At 38.5% G+C, this 22,539-nt stretch overlaps 1 protein-coding gene across 1 annotated transcript in view; it reads left to right on the forward strand.

Moving 5' to 3' along the window:
- The window catches only part of MDN1 (midasin AAA ATPase 1), a 131,670-nt gene extending 110,607 nt beyond the window's left edge, over positions 1–21,063 (forward strand). Inside the window, exons 85-102 of the mRNA XM_060753035.2 lie at positions 34–175; positions 1,491–1,660; positions 2,828–2,968; positions 4,314–4,449; positions 6,016–6,317; positions 6,497–6,658; positions 7,133–7,234; positions 8,743–8,944; positions 12,794–12,967; positions 13,234–13,391; positions 15,064–15,144; positions 15,696–15,811; positions 16,373–16,547; positions 16,983–17,056; positions 17,153–17,267; positions 17,543–17,606; positions 18,649–18,791; positions 20,167–21,063. Coding sequence (XP_060609018.2) covers positions 34–175; positions 1,491–1,660; positions 2,828–2,968; positions 4,314–4,449; positions 6,016–6,317; positions 6,497–6,658; positions 7,133–7,234; positions 8,743–8,944; positions 12,794–12,967; positions 13,234–13,391; positions 15,064–15,144; positions 15,696–15,811; positions 16,373–16,547; positions 16,983–17,056; positions 17,153–17,267; positions 17,543–17,606; positions 18,649–18,791; positions 20,167–20,355 — 2,646 coding nt within the window. The 3' untranslated portion in view covers positions 20,356–21,063. The remainder of the gene's footprint in view (positions 1–33; positions 176–1,490; positions 1,661–2,827; positions 2,969–4,313; positions 4,450–6,015; positions 6,318–6,496; positions 6,659–7,132; positions 7,235–8,742; positions 8,945–12,793; positions 12,968–13,233; positions 13,392–15,063; positions 15,145–15,695; positions 15,812–16,372; positions 16,548–16,982; positions 17,057–17,152; positions 17,268–17,542; positions 17,607–18,648; positions 18,792–20,166) is intronic.
- The last annotated feature ends 1,476 nt before the right edge of the window (positions 21,064–22,539 follow it).

A 22,539-nucleotide genomic window follows, 5' to 3' on the forward strand; every position in this document is an offset into this window, starting at 1 on the left:
TTCTGTACAGTAATTGTTTACTAAATCTTCTAGGTGGAAGATACATATCAAAAAGACCAAGAAAAGCCAGAGGAAGACCCAGAATCTAAACCGGATCTTGAAGGAGAAGACAATGCAGTTGAGATGTCGGAGGACTTTGAAGGAAAAACATACGATGGGGAGAAAGAAAGTCCAGGTGTGTAGGTTTCATGTTTTTTTTTCCTTATAAAAACCAATATGCACATACAAACTACTCTGCTTGGATGAGTGACAAGCATTAAGTTCTGAATAATAATACTAATTAATAATAATTTTATATTCCATTCTATCTCCCCGAGGGGACTCAGGGCAGACTATTTCACCCTTCGAAGTGAAATCTTTCTTGTTGTGATACTAATCTCATCACAATATTAAAGAATAAACTTATGCATATATGCATTGATATGTTCACAAAATTCGCATGAAGCAATCTGTGGTAAAATTAAGTTCCAAATTAGATGATCTTGCTGTCTTGTAATGTTTATAGGAGAAAGGTTTCCAGGGTTGGCAGCTACTGCTGCTTGAAAAATATTTTCTATTTTAGGTAATACTTGAAATTGTAATTGATATGAAAAAATAGATGTATTAATAATAACTTTGTCCACTAATAATTGTCCCTTCTCCTCCCTTTTTGCAACATACTTGATAATTTGTAACAATTGAATTCACTAACAATAACTCCACCCCCCTTTCTTGTTACTTTGTTAACTTTTTTCTTTTTCCTGCTTTCTTTCTCTTCATCTTGTGATGTAAAAATTGGAAGTGCTCAATAAAAAACATTATACAAAAAAAGAAAGAGAAATCTGCCAGCAATTTTTTCCCTCTAGAATTCTGTCTTTCTGAAAATAATATTTATTTATTTATTTATTTACCATATTTGTATACCACCCTTCTCAGCCCGAAGGCGATTCAGGGGGGTTCCCAGTTGGCAACATTTGATGCCTCAACAAATAAAACAATCATAAAATACTGTTAAAACATTTAGCATAAAATATAAACATATATATTAAACAACCATACAAAGCCATAAAAACATTGTTGTGAGTGTCTCCTTGTTAAAATCATTATTCAGTTGCAGAATATTAAATTTGGCAACAAATTTCTATGTATTTATTCAATCTTATACTTCAGTATGTCCGTACAGCAAATATAGGGTATATCATTTGCCACCACTATATCTATAGATATAAATAATTTGTTGGTATTCCCCATTTAGCAAATGATATACATAGAGCAGTGGTTTTCAACCTGTGGGTCCCCGGTTGTTTTGACCAGCTGTTAGGATTTCTGGGAGTTGAAGGCCAAAACATCTGGGGACCCACAGGTTGAGAACCACTGATATAGAAAGATATATAGATATATACTCCTTTTGATCTCCAGTCCTTGTTTTTATCATATCAGTGATTTGGGGGAGTTCTATAGGTGAATCAGTGCTTTCGAAAACTTACGTTAGACACTGTTCTCTTACACAGAAGATGATGAAAACTCTGATGACGATGAAGACTTAGATAAGCAAATGGGAAATCTTGGGGATGCTGAAGCTGACAAATTGGATGAAAGGCTTTGGGGAGATGATGACGACGACGATGAAGATGGAAGTGATAAGGACAGCATAACAGAAACTGGACCTGGAATGGATGAGGTAACAATGATACCAGATGTATGTTCTGGAAGGAAGTGTTACTATACTTGTCAGTGGAGTTAGACAATTGTGTTTATGTTCTTCCTAATATAAATGGAAAGATAGCATTGTTTCAGTAAACCAGTGGTTCCCAACTTGTGGTCCATGGACCACCAGTGGTCCGCAAGAACTAAAATATGGTCCGCGGCCTTACTGTTACTACACCATTGCAACAAGAGCTACTGCTCTTGCAAAAGCCAGGGACATCCGGTTTGAGTGACAACAACACAAACAGTAGTCTGAAAGCTGTGAATCCGTGTGGCTGTGTAGTATGAAGCAATCACAGACAATCAAGCTATAAAATTGACACTATTTTAGCCATATAGATTTCAGTACAATTTTTTTTTATATCGCCATTGTATGTTGTAGCTTTGCTGTTCGGGAGCTTGCACAGAAAGTATATTTCCATCATTTGTCCAGGCATATATGCAGTCCCTTCCCCTGGTCTCTCTTTTCAGAGTACTCAGTATTTATACAAGCATTCAGCTAAACAGACTTGGAAAACCTCTTCAGATCTTCGTGGTGTGTCATGCTTGAGCAAACATCTATATCCAGCATTATTATTATTATTATTATTATTATTATTATTATTATTATTATTTCCTGGTGTTTTGGGGCCCAGAAGCATGCAAAAGGCTATTGCCAACTTCCATTGCCTTGGCCTCAGAGACATATTAAAACCTCAGTATTAGCTAGACTTAATCTCATCCTACACCACAATTCCCTTTTCCTTGTGTGTCCCAGTGTCTCATTTAGTTTGTAAGCCAGAGGTTTGATAACTGTCAAATCAAACCGCATTGAGTCGCCGTCTTAGGCTGAAAAATGCGGTATAGAAATAAAGCAAATAAATAAACAATTTCTGAGATGCTCTGAGAGTCTTTGTGGCTGAAGACTGGATGTATAAATACTCTAAATAAATAATTAGGGCTCACATTTCTCTTGTTATCAGTGCCTGCTCATGCTGCCTTTTTTTTTTTGTTCTGTGCTGGAGTGCTATAGATAACAATTAGTGTCAGAAGCATAATGAATGAATTTGCTTATCTTAGTAATTACCTAATTTTCCACATGTAAAATGGCCTAATTTTACAGTAAAATGGTTCCATAGATACATATTTTTTTACCATTTAGGGTGATTCAGAACTTGTGGCCAAAGATGATAATGTGGATGTTGACAACAAAAAAGATAAAAAACCACCAAAAGATGAAGAAAAAGAGAAGCAAATGGATGATTGTGAAACTAGAGAGAAGGTCCATGAACAAATAGATGAGGTAATAAAAGAGATTTCACAGCAATCCTATGCTAACATGACCCATATGTCATTTTAGTTTATTTCAACAGATCCTATGCTGGTTAGCTTAAGATTAGTTGTGGTCACATAGCCTGGACCTCTGGTATTGCTAATTAAACTTGTGCCATATTTCATAGTTGGGTAGAGGAGAGTGGCTTCATGTTATTCAGAGTTCCTGTATACAAAAGGTGGGCAACTGTTGGGAGTCCAAGGGACCACATTACGAATAGTTCCCCTGGAGAACTCTCTGCCCCCAAGGATCATAAAGCAACCACGGGGTGCATGCTGGGGATGTAGTGGAAGAGGGGCTGAACCCAAGGGGAGGGTGTGCGACTTCTTATCCTGATGTCATTGAATTGTCAACTAAAACACAAGATGACGTGGTCCACCTGGTGCTTCAACATGGAACTAGGCTTTTGTATTGCAGCCCCTTTCCCACATGGGTGAGATAGGGGCCTGAAGGGGACTTTGTTCACTTGAAGGATGAGGAAAGCTGGCCAGCACTTCCAAGAACAGAGATTTCATTCCCTTCTCTAAGTGGAGAAGCACAGGCTGCAGGGACTAGATCCAAGTCTGCAGACCAAAGTTTCCCCACTCATGGTCTCTAAAGTAACTTGTTTTATTTCCCAGGTCAGTTCACTTTCATCAGAAATATCCAGATTTGTTTCCCATACAATGCCTACTTTGGAACTAACCATTGAGGACTTTGGAATTTTCTAAAACTCTTACCATAATTTATGTAGTGAGCAGGACAAGTAATGGGAACAAGCAAAAGGCAGTGATTGAAGAAGCCCAAAATTGTGTTTTGAAATCTTGTTATCCTGAAAAAGATGCCTGTGTGACTGAGAAGCAATTTAGGTCCAGAAATATACATCCATCTGTGTGTTTACATTTCTCTAAGTAGATACCAATTCTTTTGCATTTGGCCTGACATAATTAATGTTATGTGGTTCCCAGCTTCATTAATAACCGAGAATACTTCCGTTATTCATGTTTCATTTCATACTTTGTAAAATGTGATACATGCTATAAAGAATAAACACATTCAGATGAACACTCAAAATATAGCTTTGATGAGGCTTGAAAATAAATGAGAGGATTTGTTGTTTGTAGCAAAGGCATGTTTGTGATTTCTCTATCCATGCTTTAACTGTGTACATTGAGAACAACTTTCAGTTTTTCAAGCTGAAATACACTTCCTTAATGCAGTCAGATCTTTTCTGTTTGGGCTGATCAGAACATAACATCCAGAGTCATGATAAAGGTTTTTGTGCACTTCCTTCCACTTGGTTCCTCTTGTGATACGTCTTTCTTTTAATTACCAGCGTGAATATGATGAGAATGAGATGGATCCCTATCATGGGAAACAGGAGAAACAGCCTGAAGCGGAAGCCCTAGAACTTCCTCCTGACCTGAATCTAGAAAATGGAGAAAAGGATGATGAGGACAAGGATGAAGAAGGTGTGTTGTTGTTACTATCATCATCATTGTCCAAGTTCTTTCCAATTTATTGAGGTCCCAAGGTCTTTCAGTGGGTTTCTACAACCAAGCGAAGAATCGAACCCTAATCTCCAGAGTTTAGTCCAACACTCAAACTATTACTCCATGTTGTCTCTCTGGAGAAGGTACAGCTGACAAAATGTGATGTTTCTGGTAGATAACAAAGATGTTCCAGTTATTATTTATTTTTTCGTGGTTGTCCACTGTCTATCTGTAGCTGGAGACTGAATGCAAATGAACAGACTTAATCTGGCTCCATTCAAATTTATGGAATGATGGACTCTATAATTTGGAGAAAATGAGGACAACTCCCATTAGAGAGTAGCCCTAGTTGGTGTTCATGGTGATAACTATTGGGCACCTGTGAATTCATTGTTATGTCCAGAATGTTTGTATGCTGGAAGTGCTTGAATCAAGATTACTGCCTTTTTAAAAATGATTTAGACTTCAAATTAGTTCTCATATTTTCACAGCTTGGGTATTATAGCACAGTCATAATAAAGGTTTCCTATGATAACTGTTGGGAAGTTCCTTTGAATTCTTGTCCTACTTCCTGGTGGGTCAGAATGATAACGACAATAATAATAATAATAATAATAATAATAATAATAATAAGCTTAAGCAAGATTATGAGTAGATTATTATTAATACTGATAACATTAACAAGTACTCACAATCTTTCCTATGACATTATGTGAAAAGCACTTTTTAAATCTGGTGACATCTCAACCAGAGCAGTTATGGAGTTAAACCTGTCCCTCTGTACTTGAGTTGTTCATATCCTGGACATGACAGTGTAGCTGCTCCAAAGTTCAGTATGAAATAGATGGGAAGTCACTGAATATATTCTTGTTTTAGACTTCTTGTGACTTTGCTGCTTGATACAACTTAGATTTGTATCTGAGTATGACAAATGGTAGCCCCCTGGTGGCACAGCAGGTTAAACCACTGAGCTGCTGAACTTGCTGGTCAGCAGTTTGAATCCAGGGAGCAGGGTGAGCTCCTGCTGTTAGGCCCAGTTTCTGCCAACTTAGCAGCTCAAAAACATGCAAATGTGAGTAGAGCAATAGGTACTGCTTCTGCAGGAATGTACCGGCACTCTATGCCATCATGCCGGCCACATGACCTTGGAGGTGTCTACAGGCAATGCCAGCTCTTCAGCTTAGAAATGGAGATGAGCACCACCAACCCCCAAGTCAGATACGACTAGACTTAATGTCACGGGGAAACCTCTACTTTTTATGACAAATGTAACATATTTAGACAATTGGTGAATTCTCTGGTTATTAGCAGGCACAAATTTGAACTTTGAAAGAACATAATGTGAGCATTTAATTTCTGTATTATATTAACAGTGTTTACTGTGCCAATAGGAGTATTGCTTTGAAATGCACAACTGAATTTGCTTTTACTATGAATCTGAAGTATTGCCTCATTTCTAGCAACTGAGCAATTGTTCTAAATATGCATGTGCTTGCACACACAAACACGAAAAACTTAATCTAAAAAGTTTGTCTTTTTCTTTAGGGGAAAATCCTTTTGAGATTGAAGAGAAACCTACAGACATAGATGAAAAAGAGATGAAGGAAAAGGATCTTGAAGATGTGGGTGAAGAAGGTCAGGACCCTGAGCAACTTGAAAAGGAGTCTTCTGAAGATAAAGGTGAAGGAGACGATAAAATGGAAGAAGAAATCAAAGAAGAAGTAAACACACAAGAAAATGCAGGCAATGAAGAAGAGGAGGAATCCTCTACAGAAGACCAGAAAGAGTCTCACGAAGCAGACAATGAGAAGGGCATCCCAGTTACCGACAAAGGCCTCAATCCTCAGGTTTTACTTTTTTACTTGGTCAATATTTTTCCTTGGCAGCATATGAGGAAATATATATGGCATAAGGCTAACATTGCAATTAATAATAGCATTTGTTTTAAAGCACAAGGAGATATTCTGCATTGCAAAACTGTTTCTGGATACTCTTCCATGACACTCATAATTGAATCTGATTTCAGGAAAATGAGGATGTCAACAATCCAGATGAAGAGGAGCCTTTACCTGAGGCCGTTGAGAGAATGGAGCATGAAACGCAAGGACAGACAGGAGAGGAGAACCTGCAGAGCAACACTGCGGTAGAACTGGCAGGAATGGCAGCTGAGAAGGACCAGGCAAAAGAGGTGAGACAGGAAAACTTGTGTTGAATGAAAGTATTTTTGAACATTTCTTCAAGGTTGTCTTTGGGGCTGTTCTCATGTAAACACAATGTAGTGTGTTTCTCTGTAGTAAGGATTTATTGGCATAAGAAAAATCTAAGTAATAATCAGTAAAAATGTTGCTTTTGGAATGATCATTCTTTGGTTTAATCTCCCTTTGCTGGAGATTATAGTCAAAAGATGAGAAAAATTGAAATAATTTACATTAGGCTAGAAAGCTAGCTGCAAATTACAATAATTGAAACTTCAAAATCTGTCTACAAGGAGTCTCAGTTGCTATGTAGACCAAAAAGCACAGCATTTTCTGCACAGCATTAGAAAAGACCCAAATGTCTATTCTCAGAAATACAATCTAACATCACTTCAGAAGAACTTAGTGACCTTCCTTAAATATAGGATTTTTGTCACTATTTTTGGGACTTTCCTTTTCCTTTGCAGGAGCATGGAACCGGGGCTGCTGATGCAAATCAGTCAAAAGGGCATGAATCTGAATTAATGGCACGGCTAGCTTCTCAGAAACAAAAAAGAAATAATACACAGGTTTGTAACTCCTCTTTATAAAACTTGGTGGGATAAATGTGAAAAGAACCCTGATTAGGCCTGCATTTCTTGAACTAACATACGCTTTGAAGTTTAGTTGTGGATCACCTTTCATGCTTTCTAAATATGTGTCACATAGTCCATTTCAGAGATACTATGTTCCCAGATCAACGAGTATCCTGTTGCAGTCAGAATGCATATCACACGAGTGCCTTTTAAAATGTGTACAGGTTGAATATCTACCATATATATTCAAGCCGACCTGAATATAAGCCAAGGCACCTAATTTGACCACAAAAAACTGGGAAAATGTATTGACTCAAGTATAAGCCGAGGGTGGGAAATGCAGCAACTACTAGTAAATTTAAAATGAAAATAGATACCAATAAAATTACATTAATTGAGGCATCAGTAGGTTAAATGTTTTTGAATATTTACATAAAACTGTAATTTAAGATAAAATTGTCCAGCTCTGATTAAACCATTATTCTATCCTTCTTCAATGTAAATGTGCTTACGTATTCTTCCAATAATAAAGAGAGAAAAATAATAGATGAAATAAAAACCAATAATACAAATGTAATAATAATATTAAAGAGAGTAAAATAATAATTTTAATAATAGTAATGGAGTAAAATAATACATGTAATAATAATATAGTAAAATAATGTAAATGTAATAATAATAATAATAATAATAATAGAGTAAAATAAATGTAATAATAATAATAATCTTAAATATATACTGTATTTGAAATTATTCAGACCAGAAGTGTTCCATATTTTGGGTTTTTAATACAAAATTTATGTTTCATATACACTAATAAACATAGCCTGAATATAATTTTACATATAGTATTTTTAATAATTTTGTGCATCACACAAAGTTTGTAGAAGGCAAAAGTGTCACAATCTCAGCTGCCCACATCAACAACTCCAGATAAGGGATACCTGTTTTATATTTAAATGCAGATTTCATGTGATTTTTTTAAAATTCCAAAATGATGCAGAAACAGATCAGAACCACTCCCTACTAATCATTTACATGCTAGTCAAATAGGTCGTGGCACCACTTTACTGAATGTAGAGAGGTTGGGGAACATTGCCTTGCAGATGTATTCTAAGCATATGAGTTGGGAGATAGATATATATACAGGCCTCAGATGTCAGAAAAATGCAGTATTTGAAAACTGGGAGAGACTTTGGTAGAGTATACAGTTCTGGCCAGAAGAGATTGAATTAACTCCTTACTTTAAGGCTGTTTTATAAAAAAATTGTATTGATGAAGTTGATATTTAAGAGGTGGAATTGGAGTACCCTTTGTGCACCTCTGGTTGTGGTAAATACAATGTTTTTTTCAATCTTTAAGTGGCTTTCCGTTGTTAGTAGAACCTTTTGTACTCATTGCCACTTTTCTAAGCAACACTGAGAGGTTAACAGCTTTGGAACATGACTTTGGGTTTGCTCAGTCTTATAAGTTATACATGGCTACATGTCCTATTTTTTCAGAGTTTTAAGAGAAAACCTGGTAAAGCTGACAATGAGCGTTCAACAGGAGATCACAGTCAACATGTTCACAAACGATTGAGAACTGTGGAGTCTAGCAGTAAAACAGAACCGACTTCAGAACAGCCAGAACAAAATATGGGACAAGCCGATGCTTTTGAGCACATTAAGCAAGGCAGTGAATCCTATGATGCACAGACCTACGGTATGGCAGCATTCATTTCATGGTGTCAGAAGGCCAACTGATTCTTAATGACAATGAGAATGTTTTATTTATTGCAGTATAAACAATGAAAATATCCTTACAGGGTTGGAGGACAGTTATTCGGACAAGAAATCTGTTGTATCTGTGTGAATTTTATTCAAGGGGATTTATGTTTGTTCTCATTTCAGAGGTAATTTATAAACTTGTCCTGTACATACTTAATCAAGTGCCAGTCCCATTGAACTCAGTTGAGCTTACTATTAAATGCACAGAATTACACTCTTAAATGTTCTGGGTCTGATGAGATGCCAGATTTCTCTTCATCAGTAACTTAGTGTCTGTTTTAAATCAACTACAATACTTAGCTGTAAAACAAATTTAGAGTTTTTTTTTAAAAAAATAACCATCTTTATATATAAATCTCAGCCTTCGTATGTTTGTGCTTGCAAAAAATTGAAAAATAGTTGGTAGATTGACTTGACATTTCAATACACATGTGTTTCTAGAGTAAAATGAAATTTTGACACAATATTGCATTCAAATACACACATGTGTTTAGAGTAAAACAAGCAGTCCTGGAATAGACAAAGTGGAATCTGTGATGTCCAAAGCAACCAATCGCTGCACAGCTTTCCTTTTACCTCAGCAGTAAAAGAAATAACAACCTATCACAGAGCAGCTTTCATTTTACCTCAGCAGAAGAAATAACAACCAATCATAGCACAGCTTTCCTTTTACCTCAGCAGAATAAGGAAAACCAAACCATCACAGAGCAACTGTCATTTAATCTTAACAGTACAAGAAATGAAAGTTGAGCTGTGATTGGCTGCTATTGGTATACCACTCATACCGACCGACTAACAACCGACTAACAACTAACAACAACAAATTTTCAATACACTATGACTATCAATAATAATAATAATAATAATAATAATAATAATAATAATATCAGCGGCCTTCAATACCGTCGACCACGGTATCCTTCTGGGACGCCTCGCAGGGATGGGTCTTGGAGGTACTGTTTTGCAGCGGCTCCGGTCATTCCTGGAGGGTCGATCTCAGAAGGTGTTGTTGGGGGACACCTGTTCAACCCCACAACCATTGTCTTGTGGGGTTCCTCAGGGCTCAATATTGTCTCCCATGTTGTTTAACATCTACATGAAGCTGCTGGGGGAGATCATCCGGAGTTTCGGGGTACGGTGTCATCTGTACGCGGATGATGTCCAACTCTGTCACTCCTTTCCACCTGCTACTAAGGAGGCTGTCCAGGTCCTGAACCGGTGCCTGGCCGCTGTGACGGTCTGGATGAGGGCGAACAAATTGAAATTGAATCCAGACAAGACAGAGGTACTCCTGGTCAGTCGCAAGGCCGAACAGGGCATAGGGTTACCGCCTGTGTTGGATGGGGCCACACTCCCCCTGAAGACGCAGGTTCGCAGCTTGGGAGTGATCCTGGACTCATCGCTGAGCCTGGAACCTCAGGTTTCGGCGGTGACCAGGGGAGCATTTGCACAGCTAAAGCTTGTGCGCCAGCTGCGCCCATACCTTGGGAAGTCTGACTTGGCCACGGTAGTCCACGCTCTGGTTACATCCCGTTTAGACTACTGCAACGCTCTCTACGTGGGGTTGCCTTTGAAGACAGCTCGGAAGCTCCAACTAGTCCAACGCTCGGCAGCCATGATTTTAACAGGAGCGGAGCGCAGGGAGCACACAACCCCCCTGTTGCGCCAACTCCACTGGCTACCGATCTGCTACCGGGCTGAATTCAAAGTGCTGGCGTTGGCCTTTAAAGCCCTAAACGGTTCCGGCCCAAGCTACCTATCTGACTGCATCTCTGCCTATGAACCCACCAGGAGTTTGAGATCTTCCGGGGAGACCCTGCTCTCGATCCCGCCTGCTTCTCAAGCTCGGCTGGCGGGGACGAGAGATAGGGCCTTTTCTGTGGTGGCCCCCCGGCTTTGGAACACCCTCTCCATAGAGGTACGATCAGCCCCTTCGCTGATGGTGTTTCGGAAAAGATTGAAGACATGGATGTTTAAACAAGCATTCGGTTAATCCGTTGTAACGAATTGTGATGATTAAGGATTGGTTATACACGGACGATGAATTTTGGATTACGATTCCAGTTATGAGATGCATAGGATTGTTATTGGTGGCCCAATAATTTGTACTGTATATGTGTTTTATGCTTTTAACTGAATATTGTTTTTTAAATGTTGTAAACCGCAATGAGTCGCCGATTTAGGCTGAGATATTAGCGGTATACAAGTGCATTAATAAATAAATAATAAATAAATAAAGCGCAGGGGAAATCTTTGCAAGTGTGTGGTTTCAATTTAGAAAACAGTTGCTTTTCTCAGGGTCACTTATACATTGCTTGCTCCAGAGTCAGTAAACCGTCAGATCTTCGTGTTTATGTAGAAAATGGACAAACCAAAAATGTGGTCAATCCACTAGCTTTACAATAAAAAGTGATTTATATTAAAAAAATCTCTTTCTTTCCTTTTCTTTCATTCCACATAGACACAGCAACACAAGGCAGGGCATTGAATTGAATGTTGTGTTTTCTCTGTGAATATGTTCACAACTATACTTTTATTTACTGTCTCATTCATTTCATATCAGACTGAGCCACAGCGAAGCGTTGTCAGGGTTTTATAAAATGTTTCCCTTTTTTGTTATAATCTGCAATCTGAACTGCAGACAATGATCTCAAGCTGTAGTGCACACGAATGGTTTTATTGTCCAGAGGCTTCTGGTGCAGTGGTGATCTCGCTTGAGGGAGCATTCAAGTTGTTCTAAAGATAACTTCCTTGCTCCTAAAATGTCAGTGACCCAACTTTTCCTTTCCTATGTAACCCTAGCATTGCAACCCATGCTGAATGCTGTAGATCCTAGATGCCTAAAGGTTCTTATGTTCAGTATAGATTTGTTTGAAATCACCTGAATTTTAAAATATCAGCCTTCCTGGCAGCATTCTGCATAATCTATAGATCAATTTATTCCCAGGGAAAAAAACAGAAATTTGTGATCATGTTAAAATGTTGATATTTCACCTTTCTTATATTTATTTATTGTCAAAACCATTACCGTTCCTTATATGAGCATTCTATCTTGCGCCAATACTCATAGACTGAAATAACAAAATGGCTATTGTGGGTGCTGGCTAGGCTGATGGGACTTGCAATTCAGCAACATCTGATCACTCTGAGTGATAGGATAGGATAATTTATCTAGAATAGTTTGGCTGTCTGTAGGAACCCAATGAGAGTGTATATGCACTGTAGAATTAATACAGTTTGATATCACTTTAATGTCCATGGATCAATTTTAAGGAATCTTGAAGATTGTTGTCTTACAATGTATTAAGCCTTCTCTGCTAAACAGTACTGGTACCTCACCAAGAAATTCCCATGGTTTCATATTATTGAGCCATGGTAGTTAAAGTGGTGTCAAACTGCATTAATTTGACAGTGTAGATGCACCCTGAGTTGGTAATTTCTATACCTTTTTAATTCATCACAGCACACATATTCTTTCACTTTGTGAAGATGCTGAACTAAGAATTCAGCAAAATTCATTGTTGCTCCATCATCAGTCTACACAGTATGAGAAGAGTAAAGCTAGAACTTTACTCAGCTTTACACAGAATAGTACAAAATAGTGCTAGTTCCTGCTAGTTCCTCCAAAGTGCTAGTTGTTGTAATATTTCAGGAGCATGCACTGAAAGCGCAGTTACAAAACAAGACTTCAGGTGTGTGTGTGTGCTGGTCGTTGAGTGTTCTGTATGGGATTCCTGTTAATGTATTTTTTGTATTTGGTTTGTTTTCTTTGTGCCCCTCCCAGATGTAGCTAGTGAAGAACAACAAAAATCGATCATGCCTGTTAATGAAGTTAATGAAGAACCAGTTTCCGACGATGCAGCTATGGAAACAGAAGCTCAGAATATTGAGGATCTTAAAGCTGCAGATGCAGAGAAGTTGAATCCAGAAGTTAAAATGTCTGGTTCTTCTAAAACAGGTAAATTGTCCAGTTTCCTATCTAAAGAATGCTATTCCTTAGGATTGTTTTTATTTACTAACTTATTTTGAGGTAGTTGTTTATGTAAAGGTAGAGTAGCTGTAAAATGTAGCCATACAATGATCTGTTATGGATGCGTGACTCAATTGATAAGTCTGATCCTTATTTCCAGCCAGGAGATTCTGATGGAGTAGAGATAAAATGTAGCCATACAATACCTTCCCATACAAGGATGTATATTAAGGATGTTTGCTATTCAATTGTAGGACCAGAGGAAATGGAGTTGGAAGGCCAGGCTCTCAATACAGAGGAGGAGGAGGAGGGACATGGAAAAGAGACATCATCACCAGAAATAAAACCAGAGAGAAGCAAATATTCCACAATACATACAGCTCATCAGTTCTTGAGAGATACCACAATCCAGGTAAGCAGCCAATTGCATTATGAAAGAAACAGGACCTAGCATTCTATGTAGTTTAATATATGTCACCAAGTAATGTCTACTGTCCACCCCATCCCCAAAAAAATCTACTTTACTAGGCAGCAAGTATTGAAAGATGATGTTTCCTTCCCTATTCTGTCAGCCAGTGAAAGTGTGAATAGCAGAAACATGATCCTTGTCATATTCTTTTCTCTCCATTTGTCTGCTGCTTGGTAAAACACATTAGGGAACCAGTTATGGTCATGTGCCAAAATTGTGAATAGGTAGCAACCATGAATATGGTTCTGTTATGGATGTGAGACTCCATTGATAAGTCTGATCCTGAATTCCAGCCAGAAGATTCTGATAGAGACAAATCTTTCTTACTGTCAGTGCTGAGATGCTTGGATCCCATTGGGAAATCTCCATAGGCAGATGGTAGAGACTGGGATAGGATATTATGTATTAAATTCTTTTGCATTCTAATGATGTGAAAGGTTTCAACCTGTTTTTAATTATATTTATTATTAAATTATCCTTTGTTACTTGTTTAAAACTTGATTTCGTTTGTATTCCACACTGAAAGTTTGCCAGATAGGATCTAATATAAACAATGTAATAAAATAATTCAACATCAAAGCTTCAAAATGTATCAGCTAAGGACACATGGTTGAAGATTCGCACTGGTTCTGTAGAGCAGGGGTCCTCAATTTTTTTAAGCAGAGGGCCAGGTCACAGTCCCTCAAATTGTTGGAGGGCTGGATTATAATTTGAAAAAAAGCATGAATGAATTCCTAAACACACTGTATATATCTTATTTGTAGTGCAAAAACACCACTTTAAAACAATACAATAATTAAAATGAAGAACAATTTTAACAAATATAAGCTTATTAGTATTTCAATGGGAAGTGTGGGCCTGCTTTTGGCTGATGAGATTGGATTGTTGTTGTGTGCTTTCAAGTCATTTCAGACTTAGGTTGACCCTGAGTTAGGGCCGGGTAAATGACCTTGGAGGGCCGTATCTGGCCCTCAGGCCTTAGTTTGAGGACTCCTGCTGTAGAGGGTCAGATTCAGCAGTCTTTCAAATCCATTGAAGGTGCACAGGCCTCTGTCCACATGGATTATCAATTCATTTGGGAGAGGAGACGGGACAATACATCATTCCTAATGTATGGGATTCAGTTTCTGGACACCTAATTAGGGAAGGAACTGTGTGCATTGTAACACCCAGCAGTATACAATGTGCAGAAATATATATTATTTATTTAGGAAAAAACAGACTCTCCATTCTTCTCCAGAATACAGTATAAACTCCATATGCGTATCCATGATATCCATGGTTTCATCTACTTCTTTTAAACAAAATATGCAAAGTAGGCATTTTCTAGGTCTTCCAGCATGACTATGATATTTATGGGCCAGAAGTCCTTCATTTCCATGTGTAGTTTTATGTATCCACATGAGGTCTGGATATTGTATTGCAGTTAAGAACACTGCCATTGTGAACTGTGGTATTGAGAGAGATAGATAGATAGATAGATAGATAGATAGATAAGATAAGATAAGATAAGATAAGATAAGATAAGATAGGTGGAAATGATGCGTATGTTGTTGTTAAGTATTTATCTATATTGTTTGGTTTCAATTTCCAATTATAATTTGTTGTATTTAAGAACATTGTTAAGAATCCTGAAGAGTTGAGACAGGAATTAGAGAAGCAACTGGAGGCCTGGCAAACCGGGAACATTGCTGAGGTGGGTAAAGTACAGTATATGCATTATGACATTTTATCACATCCTTCATGAAAAACCAAGTATTGATTATTTTCAAAGAACTGCAAGCTTGGTTCCAAAATGTCTGAGCCAAGTGCAAAAAGTCATCCTATTCCTTGATTTATGTCTGTCCCAAGCTACTATTGATAGTGAGGATCAGCAAAGTGCAGCCCGAAAACAGTATGTGGTCCTTGCCGGTCCATTTTGTGTTCTCTAAAGACTCACTCAAGTTCCCAGATGAAACTTGATCCCTGGCTTCTCCTCCAATTCTTTTCCTTCCTTTAACCAATGATAGGTCTCTTCACTGCACACATCCATTATATCAGTAGCTAGAGATCTGAAAAAAATCACGTAAAGGAACTAGACAAAAATTATATATTTTCTGAACACTCACAAGGACTGCATCTCTAAAAAAAAATCCTAACCAAATAATTTCACCACTTTTGTCTTCTTTGTTCACCAGAATATAAGTTTTCACTCTTTTCAAGCTTTACTCCCTTTGTTAATTATAGTTGTTGTTTGTCTCATCTTAGGAAAGCGCAGCAGCTGAGATGTGGCAACGGTATCACCTGCTCACTGCACCTCTTTCACAACAGCTTTGTGAACAGCTCCGGCTCATACTAGAGCCAACTCAGGCAGCCAAGCTGAAGTAAGTTGCATCTCTGACAGGGATGGGCAACTACACAGGGAGGCAGCGGCCTTTTTCACCCCATCTCATAGAGGTAGACCCCAGTGCAAGCCACTGCATCACAAGGGATGTTGTGTTGTTTCTGGTCACCCTATTTAGCTTGTTTTCATTTGAAGTAAGGCCATGGGGAGCCATGAGGAAAAGTGAAGTCATCAAATTTGCAAGCGGTCTGTTTTCATTTGAGGCACAAAACCCTGAAATAGCCAATGTTAAAAAAAACTGGAGATTTCTTGGCTTCAGGATTCCCCTGCCTCCCCACCCCAGATACCAAAATCCATGGATGCTGAAATACCATTATATACAGTGATATAGTAAAATAGTGTTCCTTGTATACAATGGCAAAATCAAGATTTGCTTTTTGGATACTTAAAGAATATTTTGATGGATGCAAAATCTATGGATATAAACTACAGTCCGTATATCATTTGGGGTAGGATTTTTTTCTTTCAAAGGGTTTTCGCCTTGTTTTTCTTCCAAAGTGTTAAGGCTGCTAATATTATGCATGTTCTTCTCAATTCCCAGAGGTGACTATAGAACAGGAAAAAGGCTGAACATGCGCAAAGTGATTCCCTATATCGCCAGTCAATTTCGAAAGGATAAAATATGGCTACGAAGGACCAAACCTAGTAAACGACAGTATCAGATCTGCTTGGCCCTTGATGACTCAGCCAGTATGATAGACAACCATTCTAAGCAGGTAAAAGCATCTGAAATGTTGGAAATGGCTGAAGTGGGAACTGAAAGGTTGAACTCCATGAATGTCTCTTTAGCCTTCTGGCTTCAACCAAACTCTCAATCGTGTACTACTGCTTTTCTTCTCAGTCTTGGTTGGTTTAATTGATTTGTGTCAATATCTTATCTATTCTAAATACTAGTTTCAAGTCAAGGGCTCATAGTGGGAATCGGATTTTGAAACACACAACTGCACTGAAATTGCAAGAAATAGTCATCGAGAAGAGAAAATAGTATAGAAGCCGAAACAGTCAACTGCATTTGTTATAATTTATTGTACTGTTTTTTGGGAAAATATTTATTCACTCATAGTTTGTTAATGGTTGGTTTGATGCCACATTTTACCCACCAAGCTTTGGTATATAATGGGTTCTAACTTGTTTCCCTTTCTTTTCTGTAGCTTGCCTATGAATCTCTGGCAGTGATTGGAAATGCTTTGACGCTTCTAGAGGTGGGGCAGATTGCTGTATGTAGGTAAGCACACTTTTAAGGCCAAAACAAAGGTGCCTATGATGAAATTTAAAGTTACACAGTGCATCATTTTAAAGCATGTATTTAATTTTCTTGCAGTTTTGGAGAGACCATTCAGCTTCTGCATCCATTCCATGAACAATTCAGTGACCAGTCGGGAGCCCGAATACTGCAGCTCTGCAAATTTGAACAAAAGAAAACTAAGATAGCTCAGGTATGTCCAGTTCTTTCAGGAATTGTACCCTTAAGTTTTCCTTTAAATAGCTCTTGTCAGTTCCCAAAAAGTTCCAATGTCATGTTTAGAAAGGTATTGCTGCACTTCCATTAACTCTAAAAGATGGAAACGTGCAAGGAAACAAATAGTGTACAATTTGGAAAAAAAAGATACTTTCCTCAACTTTGTATCATTTCACTTGATTTGACATAAGTATCAGTGTCACCTTTCTTCCCATTCATACTAGATGACTTTACTCTTTTGCCTTTTTACAGTTCTTAGAAACTTCAACAAATATGTTTGCTTCGGCACAGCAGTTATCTCAAAATATCAATCCAGGTGAGTCTCCTCTATTTTACAAAACTGCTATAATAATAATAATAATAATAATAACAACAACAACAACAACTTTATTTATACACCGCCACCATCTCCCCAAGGGGACTCGGGGCGGCTTACATGAGGCCAAGCAAATAAAACAGTACAATTAATATAACTCACATATTATTTATTTATTTATTTATATATTTATTATTTAAACTTATATGCTGCCACTTCCCTGGGGCTCGGAGCGGCTTACAAGAATAGCTAAAATCTAACAAAGTTTAAAAGCAATTTAAAACAATTTAAAAACAACAGTATCAAACATTAAAAGCCTGTCGAAACAGGTATGTCTTACATGCCCTGCGGAAAGCTGGTAAGTCCCGCAGGGCACGAACTTCAGGTGGCAGAGCATTCCAGACTGATGGCGCCACTGCTGTGAAGACTATAAACAATAACACAGAGAATTTAAAACCTTATGGCCGGGCCATATGTAATAAATTAAAAAATAAATAAACCCTGGGCATGAACAGAGGTAGGATGTATCTAAGCAGGAGGGTTTTAAAAGATAATGTAGGGAGACCAACCCAACAGGTAGTAAAGTGCTTCTGAGGATAATTTTAGGGAATTAATCAGAGCAGGGCATTGTTTCCTTATTCAGGGAAGGCAATTAAATGCTAATCAAGGTGGTCAACTGATACATTCACACCTACCTCCAACAGAGAAGAGTTCTTTCCCACCCTGGACATTTCACAGATATATAAACCCCATTTTCCTAGTTTCCAGCAGACCTCACAACCTCTGAGGATGCCTGCCATAGATGTGGGCAAAATGTCAGAAGAGAATGCTTCTGGAACATGGCCATACAGCCAGGAAAACACAGCAGCCCGGTGATTCCGGCCATGAAAGCCTCCAACAACACATGTTCATGTTTATTTCTGTTTTGGGAAACAGTACTTCAGTTCTCCTTCAGGGTTACAAAAACAGTACAAATGTTTGGAATATGTATGTTTTTCTCTGTTCTCTTTGAATTCTATTAAAAATATATCTATCCTAATAGAAACAGCTCAGTTGCTCCTAATAGTATCAGATGGAAGAGGCCTTTTCCTTGAAGGCAAGGAACGTGTGACAGCAGCTGTTCAGTCAGTTCAAAATGCAAACATCTTCATCATTTTTGTCGTGTTGGACAACCCTAATTCAAGGGTGAGTGAAAGAACAATGGGAACATACTTGAATAGTTCCAAGGAAGAGTGCATTTCTTTTCCAGTTAGAGCAGTAAAGTGAAGTGTCTAGATATCATACAGGAACCACTCAGCTGAAAGATGGCTTTAAAGTTTTTGATTCTTGTTATCTTGCTGGCAGAAGTGTTGAATTTGCCTTATGATAAAGTTTGCTAGGCTGTTAAATGCTGATTGTCCACCAAATAGTTCTCCATTCTTCTAGTATGACTTCTTTTCTTTCTTTCTTCTCTTCCTCCTTTTCTCCCCCCTCTTCTTCTTGGTACTGTAGCAGTAAAGAAATGTTCATCTCCCTCAGTTTTGGAACCAAAGAAAGGAAGACATGTTCATTTATAAATATATCCATTTGGTTACAAAATAGTGTGCGGAGAATTAGTAAATGAAACTAAATCTGAATAACAGCAGGCCTGATGTTGATTGTATCATTTCACTTGATTTGGCAATTTCACTTTAGTCCCCTATAAATATTCTTTCAAGTACTTGTTTTACAAATCTTGGAAACAAAATCATTGACTGTGTGCTAAGGGAGTATGAAACAAAAGGTTTTGAAGAGGGGAGGTGGCTGATGAGACAGAGAGAAGCAACTTGATTTCAACCACTCTCGCACAACTTTTTGTGACTTTTTGTAGAGACTTGCTTATCCAACATAAACGGGCCAGCAGAACATTGGATAAACTTCTGTTTATCCAATGTTTTTAAACAGAGGCTGGATGGCCATCTGTCAGGGGTGATTTGAATGCAATATTCCTGTTTCTTGGCAGGGGGTTGGACTGGATGGCCCATGAGGTCTCTTCCAACTCTTTCATTCTATGATTCTATGTTTATGTTGGATAATACGGAGTCTCCTATTGTTATCCGTCCAGTGCTGTGCTAGACACCTAGAATACGAACAACAGGGACTCAAAGGGTTAAGGCAAGGCAACGCCTCAGGGCTAGAGTGACCCAGCAGGAAGTACCCGGATGCGGAAGAGGAATGTGGAAATCACAGAGGGAAGGAGGGAGGACGCTTCCAGTCTTTTTCCCTTTCCTCCTTTAATTGAAGGGGAAATGCTGAGGAAAAGGGGGGCGTCGGATAAGAGCATCGGATAAGACTGAATGTTGGATAAGCGAAGCAAAACTCTACTATACTTTCATCTGTTGTAACACAGTTGTCGGATAAGTGCATCGGATAAGACTGAATGTTGGATAAGCGAAGCAAGACTCTACTGTACTTTCATCTGTTGTAACACAGTTGTACCTTTTCTTGGTTTCATCTTGATAATCAAGAAAATGTGCAGCATAGATATGCTAGTTTTGTATACCTGTACATGCTCTTATCAGCCTCTTGTTTTAATCCACAGGACTCCATCCTGGACATTAAAGTACCTGTGTTCAAAAGCCAGGGGGAATTGCCCGAAATAAAGTCATACATGGAAGAATTTCCCTTTCCTTTTTACATAATTCTCAGAGATGTGAATGCCCTCCCAGAGACTCTGAGCGATGCCCTCCGACAGTGGTTCGAGTTGGTGACGGCAGCAGACAACCTGTAATTTGCCAGGGCAGTTTAATATCTGGTTGCCAGTTTGCTAGTGAACTTGAGTTGTTTGTTGTACAAATGGGACAGAAACCACACACTTCAAATGTGCATTCACCCTTCTCAGTGCCGGACACTATGCAATTCAAGATTACTTCCAATGATGTTCATTTAGGTTCCTTGTTTTTAACTGGGAATGATGGGGAAGTCACCTTGTTGTCCCTTTAACTCTTTGTTGAATAATTTATTCCAGAGTTAATTTGGCATTTCTCTGTCATTAAGACATACAAAACTCCTAAAACTTTGTCCCTATAGAAGAAAGCCTAGTTTTCCTCCTGAGAGAAGAAGTTTTAGCTATATGTGTTTTACCGTCATAATAATCCTTGTCTGTCTTGGGTCACATGTATAAATGAACCCCCCAGTGTTTGGGTTGGGGAGTGAGGGTTGAATTCAACATAGCCAAAAACAAATCTCCTTGAATACTTGAAATTGATCATGTTGCGGAATAGTTACTGGTTGACTGATAATGCTAGAGAAGGCTATTTTTATGACACAAAAGAGTCTGCATTATCACTTTTACACTGTGAAGTTTGCCCTCTGTCCAAGGCAAACGTTGAGAAGCGTTTTGTTATTCTTAAAACCATGCACAGGTCTTCCTTAACCCTTTTTTCATTGCAAAAACTATGCATCATTTGTGATTAATAAAGATGTTTTGTTGTTTGTAGTGGTGTGTCTGTTATTTGTCAGAACTGATTGAAGAATGAGTCTGAAACAGTGATTTCCCTTATAAACCTAGGCAATTTTTGAAATTTATTTTTTCTATGGGAGTAGGATGCCCTTTCAGAAAATAACTGCAGTGATTCAACTAAGAATGTTGACTTTGCGTGGGTCAGTTTGTTACTTGTTTTAAAGTACAGGCATCCCCCAAGTTACAAATGAGATAGGTGATGTAGGTTTGTTCTTAAGTTGAATTTGTATGTAAGTTGGAACAGGGCACCTCGTAGCGCAGTGGGTTAAACCGCTGAGCTGCTGAACTTGCTGTCCGAAAGGTTGGCAGTTATAATCCAGGGAGCAGAGTGAGCTCCCGCTGTTAGGCCCAGCTTCTGCCAACCTAGCTGTTCGAAAGCATGCAAATGTGAGTAGATCAATAGGTACCGCTTCTGCAAGAAGGTAATGGCACTTCACGCAGCCATGCTGGCCACATGACCTTGGAGATGTCTACGGACAACACCGGCTCTTCGGCTTAGAAATGGAGATGAGCACCAATCCCCAGAGTTGGACACGACTAGACTTAATGTCAGGGGAAAACTTTACATTTACCTGGAACAGGTACTTTTTTAAAGTGTGACTCAGGCCAAATCTCTCTCCTAAAAAAAATAATGTGTGTGTGTGTGTGCGTTAGTTTTGGATAGCATAGGGAAGGGTGAACACCCCTTTGGCGTTTGCTTTGTTGTCTGTATCCCTGTTCACTATCTGTCCCTATGAGAATTGGATTTTGAAAAATTTGGTTTCTTGTAGAAACAAGGATTAATGATAAAAGCTTCAGTAGAGACACCTTTCCCACATGGTAACGCTTTCAGGAGTGAATTTCCCTTCCTAGGAGCAGACTTTTCTCACGTCCTGTCGTCTCACCCCCATTCTTAACTGTGAGTTAAAACATCGATTAAAATCACATAATACTTGGAAATGATGGAAAACTGAGAAGAGAGCAAACACATTAGAACATAGTATGAAAAAAGAAACCTTGATGAACAAGAAAACTGGGTGGAAATTAATGACATTAAACTCAACAGAGACAATTGCAGATTTCCACAAAAATCAAATGAACAGTTATAGGATGGAGGAAACTGGGATAAGTTTTTCTTCCAAAAAAGGAAGAAAAAGAAGGACTCACCATGTAGTGCTGGTTATAAACGGAACATGATTCAGTAATCTATATATATAAATCTGAAAGTGGCGTCGAACGGAGCAGCAAAACTTAAAAAAACCCCAACGGAAATTAACCAAAATTCCCATGCACATACCTCAACCCACTAGGTACAAACAAACCAAATCAAAATGAAAAACAACACAACAACACACTCACAAAACGACAACAACTGAGCATGCGCAATGGCGCAAAGTCCCTGGCACGCGCGCGCACATGGCCAAATGGCCAACGCACCCTCTGCACCTCCCTCCCTCGCCCCGCCCAGCACGA

This window comes from Anolis sagrei, chromosome 1, assembly GCF_037176765.1.
Source record: "Anolis sagrei isolate rAnoSag1 chromosome 1, rAnoSag1.mat, whole genome shotgun sequence".
NCBI lineage: Eukaryota > Metazoa > Chordata > Lepidosauria > Squamata > Dactyloidae > Anolis > Anolis sagrei.